The sequence below is a fragment of the Aquarana catesbeiana genome, linkage group LG05, assembly GCF_042186555.1.
Source record: "Aquarana catesbeiana isolate 2022-GZ linkage group LG05, ASM4218655v1, whole genome shotgun sequence".
Classification (NCBI taxonomy): domain Eukaryota; kingdom Metazoa; phylum Chordata; class Amphibia; order Anura; family Ranidae; genus Aquarana; species Aquarana catesbeiana.
Window position 1 is genome coordinate 460,411,862 of NC_133328.1, and position 7,186 is coordinate 460,419,047.

Consider the following 7,186-nt stretch of genomic DNA (forward strand, 5'->3'; position numbering starts at 1 on the left):
CTGTCACCATAAAAGAAGGAACTTGGACGTACAGCAATTGGTTCATTAAATTTACTCTTAGTAAAATGTCCCATCACAGAGCGGGGAACTCTACTTTTATTCAGCTTTTATGGAACTTTCTGCATGTGTCACCTATTAAAAAGATGCCAATACTGCCAATTTGTTGCCTGATTAATAAGTGAAAAAAGCGTTCGCTTTATAACCTTCAATCTAAGAATCGTTATTATAAGTTTAATGTAAAGCACATAAGGAAATTCTTCAAATACTGAAGGACAGTGACTATTTACAAGGGATGTCTACATAAATATTGTATTAAAAACGCAAAACTGAGAAATTATACCGGAAACCTTCACCCTTTATAATACAACCTGTAGAACATAATGAAACTTTATGAATCCTATCTAGATGGTTATTAGAACACTGGCTGCTGACAGAATCCCCAATAACAGCATGAAGCATGGTTTCAATATCAGGCTATCAGACACATGAACAGTCTGATGTGTATCCAGCAATCAAGCCAACATCACTCCATGAGTCTGTTTCATAACATGACCTTACTACTAGGCTCAGTGATCATCTACCGGACAAGAGGAAATAAAAGCAGAAATATAGCTGTATGACATACTGTATTAAAATGTCCCATTATGTTCCTCTTTAAATCGCCGTGGCTTATATTTCACTAAAATGACTTTCTGCGTAGTAGGCTATTAAAAGTAATTTATGATGTCTAATAAGTTGGTGGGTCTTAACGCTAGCTCAAGATTGCTTGGGATCCTCAGATTAACTCCTTCATGGCATGAAAAATGCCCTATGTTAGGAGTACATTAACCTTGCAGCAGAGAACTAGGAATGTGCAACTGTGCATGTACGTAGTTCTCAGACCTGTGCATGTACGTAGTTCTCAGACCTGAACATGTAAGTAGTTCTCAGACCTGTGCATGTACGTAGTTCTCAAACCTGTGCATGTATGTAGTTCTCAGACCTGTGCTTGTATGTAGTTCTCAGACCTGTGCATGTACGTAGTTCTCAAACCTGTGCATGTACATAGTTCTCAGACCTGTGCATGTATGTAGTTCTCAGACCTGTGCATGTACGTAGTTCTCAAACCTGTGCATGTATGTAGTTCTCAGACCTGGGCATGTTTGTAGTTCTTAGACCTGTGCATGTATGTAGTTCTCAGACCTGTGCATGTACGTAGTTCTCAGACCTGTGCATGTATGTAGTTCTCAGACCTGTGTATGTACGTAGTTCTCAGACCGGTGCATGTACATAGTTCTCAGAACAGTGCATGTACGTAGTTCTCAGACCTGTGTATGTATGTAGTTCTCATACCTGTGAATGTACGTAGTTCTCAGAACTGTGTGTGTATGTAGTTCTCAGACCTGTGCTTGTACGTAGTTCTCAGACCTGCTACCAAACAGACAAATTATTCAAAGAATTACTGCCAAGTTAAATGATGACTACTGATGCTGCTAAACTTGGTCTGGGCATCTACTGTTCAAAAAAAAAAAAAACGAACTAGCAGTTCACTATCGGCCATATGTATATAGATCAAAATCACTTTCCAACCTACATGGAGGTACTTTTACTCCTTTTAACTAATAAAAAAGTATTCCATATTTCCTAATGATGGATGTCCATTATAAATCCCTAATGATGGGTGTCCAACATAAAACCCTAATGATAGGTGCCCAGCATAAAAACCCTAATTATGGGTGCCCAGCATAAAAACCCTAATATTGGGTGTCCGGCATAAAACCCTAATGATGGATGTCCATTAAAAAACCCTAAGGATGGGTGACCATTATAAAACCCTAATGATGGGTGTCCGGCATAAAGCCCTAAAGATGGGTGTCCAACATAAAACCCTGATGATAGGTGCCCAGCATAAAAACCCTAATTATGGGTGCTCAACATAAAACCCTAATGATGGGTGTCCAGCATAAAACCCTAATGATGGGTGTCCGGCATAAAACCCTAATGATGGATGTCCATTATAAAACCCTAATGATGGGTGTCCATTATAAAACCCTAAGGATGGGTGTCCAACATAAAATCCTAATGATGGGTGCCCAACATAAAACCCTAATGATGGGTGTTCGGCATGATACCTTAATGATGGGTGTCCGGCATAAAACCCTACAGATGGGTGTCCATTATAAAACCCTAATGATGGGTGTCCATTATAAAACCCTAATGATGGGTGTCCAACATAAAACCCTAATGATGGGTGTCCGGCATAAAGCCCTAAAGATGGGTGCCTGGCATAAAACCCTGCCATTCTATGTACCTGATGACATTAGAACAATTGTGGCAGAGTTACTGATTGCTTCCAGACTTCTTAAAGCAAACATGCAAAAACCAAAGATGTACAGTAACCCACAGCAGCAATCATTCCCTTATCAGTTTAGAGCAGTCCGTATAATGAAATACGGTTTCTGATTGCTTTTATTGCCTATACACATTGCTGTATTTCATAACACCGATAACCTGGCTTACTAGGAGCTTATTTATTTAACTTATTTATTTATTTTTCTTTATTTGTTTGCTTTGATTTTTTTTTCTGTTCACCAGGACCTTATAGCTTATTTTATTTATTTCACGTATAGCATGTTTTTGGAATGACAATAAAATATCCTTATTAAAGAGCTGTGCTATCGAATACAGTTCTATAGTATGAGCGATGACAAAGCTGAACTGATGAGCAGCATGGCTCTGCTGATAGAACTTTACAGAGGCGCTGACAGTGGCAGTATTCATGCCTTGCTAGGCTGCACTCATCCCACAGCCAGGCTAGCAGGCAAGTGCACCTGGTTCTTCCCGCTCGCTTGTGGGGCCCGAACGCCATTGTTCTCTGGGACTTTGGTGTCTGAGCAGGACATGACAAGTCCAAGAGGAAATTACCCTGTTTACTTTAATTAAGGGGGAGCAGGAAAGCAGCTGGGAAGATAAGAGCGAAGAGGAAATAGGGTGGAGAATAAGAAGACTGAAAAGTGGATGAAATGAAAAAGGAAAAGGGAAACTGGGAGAACAAGCTGGGAAAGTAGATAATAATAAGCCGTCCTGTGTGTTACAGCAAAACGTGGAAAATCAGGTCACTTATACCACCACACAACTTTCCCATATGGAAGGGAACATCTAGAATATGGGGTGGCAGTCTTGAAGCAACTTTGTCCTATGTCCCAATATTATTACTAAAGACAAAAAGTCCCTTTTTTTGTATGACAGTCCCAGGACTACCCTGACTTGTGCTGGGGTCCTCCATAAACAGCCCTATGTAAATCCACTTGGAAATCGTCTTTCTGTGCGTTGGCTGCTGTTAACTGAAATCTGATTGGTTGCTGTAGGTTATTGCATCCTGCACATCGCCGTTACTCTTTGATCTGTTCTGGGAAAATTCTAATTAGCAATAGAAAAATATTAATAAAAGTCAAAAAATGCACATATATGGAAATATGCATTGCAGAAGTAAATATGAAATACACATCCCCAGTGTGTTATTACTGGGATGTATATGTAAACAATAAGGAGTGTATGGACGGTGTGAAAAGTTCTGATAGGAAGTCTTTTCTGACAGGTCCTTCCATGGCTGCGCACATGATGTGTCTACATGGTGAGATCTCCAGCCTCCGAGAGGAGATCAGCAGCTATCAGCCATGCCTATCTGCCCAGATTTATCTTCACATGGAAAATAAAAAAAAATCCTGGTCCCCGAAGACAGCACAAGCATGAGAGCCATGTCTACCCAGCCATGGATCACTCATCCTTGGCACAGGAGCTGATCTCCTCACCCCCTGGCTGGCTGCTTTCCACACTAACCGGTGATCTGGTGTCATGTGTGCCTTTGTTTACTACTTGCTCTGCTCACGAAACAATTAGAGGACATGATCGTGTTTACAGAGATTGGCCATCAGTGAGCGGATGAGGACGATACGGATGGAGATGAGACTCTGGATACAGTGCTGAGCTCCTACAGAAGTAGAATAACTATACCCCGATCGCCCTCAGCCACTTCTATCCCAGAGATCCCACACGTTCAGCTAATCATCCAGTGAAAGAGGAACTGCAACCCACACAGGCGGCTGCTGGGAAACTTCCCCAAAGTCTGCCTCTCGTTTTATTCACAGAACACAGAATGGCGCAATTCACAAAGCTAACACACCAGGATAAGGAAAAAATACATAAATAAATATAACATAAATAAACATAACATAAATAAACATAACATAAATGCATATAAATAAAAATAACAGAAATTAATATAAAAAAAAATATAAAATAAATCTTAGATTAAAAAAATAACATAAATGAATATAAAAAAAGATAAAATAAATCTAAGATAAATAAACATAGCATAAACAAATATATTAAAAAAAACATAAAATAAATTTAAAATAAATAAACATAACATAAATGAATAGAAAATAAAAAACATAAAATAAGTCTAAGATAAATAAACATTACTTAATTATATGAGAAAAGCAAAAGGATACTTTCAAAGAAATATTAAAAAAAGATCACGTATATACATAAGGATACTGTATGCATTTAAAATGTGACAGTGGTGCCCAGTGAGATTTAAAAATAACAGTCACATGGTTAAAAAAAAAGAATGCATGTTAACACTTTGTCACCCTATCAGGTTCAGTTTGCTAAGTTATAACACCAGAATAAGGATCTTAATTTCAGCCAGGTGTCTGGAACCTACAAATCTCAGTGGACTCATAACTGTCACAATATTTACAAATAAGATGGGGCACTTTTGTCTAGGAGGGAAACTGAGCCTGCCTGGCTATCTACCCCACCATCTATGGTCCCATCATCCATGGGAATCGGAGCTCTGACAGCTCCTGGATCTGCCTGTCCTGTCAAACTCCAGATCTTAGTACATCCCGATGTTAGTACATCCCGATGTTAGTACATCCCCACCAATCCTCACTCACCAGTGTACGGTCCAGCAGCCACAGCAGGCAGAAGTCCAGCCAAAGTCAGCAGGCAAGTTGCAAATATTTTCCCCATGGCAGGTCCAGGGTCTCCAAATAGCAGAAGTTGTGAGAGTTGGAGAAATGAGCGATGACAAGGAAGAAGAGTAGAAAGTAAGGCGGGTGTGGTTGTCACTCCCTGTCCATGGCTGGAGTCAGAGTGAAGTTTGGATGTCCCTTGTCCCCAATGTCCCACTTGGCTGGAGGAGTCCTATGTGGAGGGGAGTGTCACTGGCTCCCAGCCTGTTCCCTGCATAGAGTAGTAATACGAGTGTGTCCTGCTGCAGCTCCTCTCCGCCACTGCCAGCGCACCGCCTCTCGCACTCTCTGCCTGCTGGATTTGGAACTCTGGCGCTGACTTGCAGCCCCTCCCGGTACTAGATGGAGGAGGCAGCGCCGGGCTCCCTCTAGATGTGCGCTCCTCCCGCTGTACCGGCACTGAGCCGCTAGGGGGCGAAGACGTCTACTGATGATCGGCACAAGTGAGAAGAGCGCAGGCTGAGCTCCGGGGTGACTTCTTGTAGCCGGGAGGAAGAGGAGCGCATTAGTCTACAATTCTGAGTCACGGTCATCATATTGTTATTGATCATTTTCATAAAAGTCTCATTTTTATATCATTTACTTGAAGAGTATTATCTTATAGCAAACATTTTTTTTTCTCATTTTGAATAGTTAACCTCCCTGGCGGTATGATTATTTCAGATTTTTGATGCTGCATGTGGTACAATTATTTTGCATGGAAATTTGGCGTTTTATATTGTAGGCCTGTAAATCTTAGTAATAATACACTTAAATCTATCCAAACAAGAGTCTAGTAGATATCCCGGGTATGATAAAGTTTGAAACACGAAATCATATATTATAATATAATAAAGAACTATAAATAATTATAACAAATAATGTGGTTGCTATGGACAATCTCCAGTTTCCCGGCAGAAAGAATAGTATTTATAATATAAAACTGCATGCAGGGCACGGGACAAACCACTAGGGACAAAGGGGATGTGTACTGTAACTGTATCTATAAGATTACAGTATACTGTATCTATACTGTGTTTTTTACTTTTTGAATTTGGCGCCAAAATCTGTCCCCATGCGTCGCAACGCTCGCAGGGAACGGAGCTCGGCACTGTAAAATGAAGCGAAACACAGCGTCTCGCAGATCACAGCAGGGAGACATCTCAGGATCCAGGGGACAAGGTAAGTATCCTCTACAAGGATCCTGCAATGCGATCCCGAGTCTGGCTCGGGGTTACCGCTTTTGGTACTGAAAATCCACCCCGAGCCAGACTCGGGAATACCGCCGGGGGGGTTAAAGGCTCCATTCACACTAATGTGTTTTTTCATGCTGTTTGCATTTTGCAGAAATGCAGCACATTTTTTTTAACATGGGTTCCTATCAGTGTTGCCAACCGTCAGTATTTTTACTAGCAACCAGTAAAAAACTGGCACTTCTCTCCTGCCAGTAAATGCCAGTGACAGCAAAAGGTTGCCAGCAAAAAATATGGCTGTGATGCTCGGCTCTGCAGTTTTTGCCTGGAGCTGACCAAACCATCCGAGTGCCTTCTACAGTGTGTTAGGGCGGGGTGGGCAGGGGGTGGATCTGGCGGAGGCGGTGCCTGAACATCTCATGTGATGTCATAGTGCAAGGGAGCTGAGCCGAGCAACCGGAGCCTCTTGTGTGGAACAGGAGCAAGGCAAGCGGGGGCGGGACTGTCAGTGCTATTTGGGCTGGAAGGGACTGAACTGAAGGGACCACCTGGCATGGAGAGAGACTGCCCTGTCCCTGAGCAACTTATTTATTATATTGAAAATAAAATAAGAAATATGTTTTTTGCCCTAATTTCTACCCCAAATCACATTGCTAATTGCATATTGTACTTGTATGTAGTCACAATACTGAAATCTGCACTTAAAACTGTAATTTTGTAACTGAAATGCCAGTAATAACTTGGCTGTGCCAGTAAATTTTGGGTGTCAGTAAATTTCAATCTGGTAGGTTGGCAACACTGGTTCCTATGATACATGTTCACAATCAAAGCATGTTAGGTTAGTCCATCTGCATTTTTGGAAAGGGTCAGGGACTTAAAATGCAAAACAGTGATTTTTTGCTTTTTTTTTGGTTCAATAGATTTCAATGGAGAAGCTGCTAAAAAGCATGTAGTGTTTTTTACCACAATTTTGCCATGATTTTGTGTTTTGCG

At 41.2% G+C, this 7,186-nt stretch overlaps 1 protein-coding gene across 10 annotated transcripts in view; it reads right to left on the bottom strand.

Moving 5' to 3' along the window:
* The window catches only part of PTPRM (protein tyrosine phosphatase receptor type M), a 1,075,005-nt gene extending 1,069,655 nt beyond the window's left edge, over positions 1 to 5,350 (bottom strand). For 7 of the 10 annotated variants that reach the window (XM_073631370.1, XM_073631374.1, XM_073631369.1 and 4 more), the window contains exon 1: positions 4,944 to 5,350. In XM_073631370.1, the coding sequence (XP_073487471.1) occupies positions 4,944 to 5,019 (76 nt within the window). In that variant the 5' untranslated portion in view covers positions 5,020 to 5,350. The remainder of the gene's footprint in view (positions 1 to 4,943) is intronic. The other 3 variants (XM_073631376.1, XM_073631372.1, XM_073631375.1) reach the window with 1 other exon arrangement.
* Between the last annotated feature and the right edge of the window lie 1,836 nt (positions 5,351 to 7,186).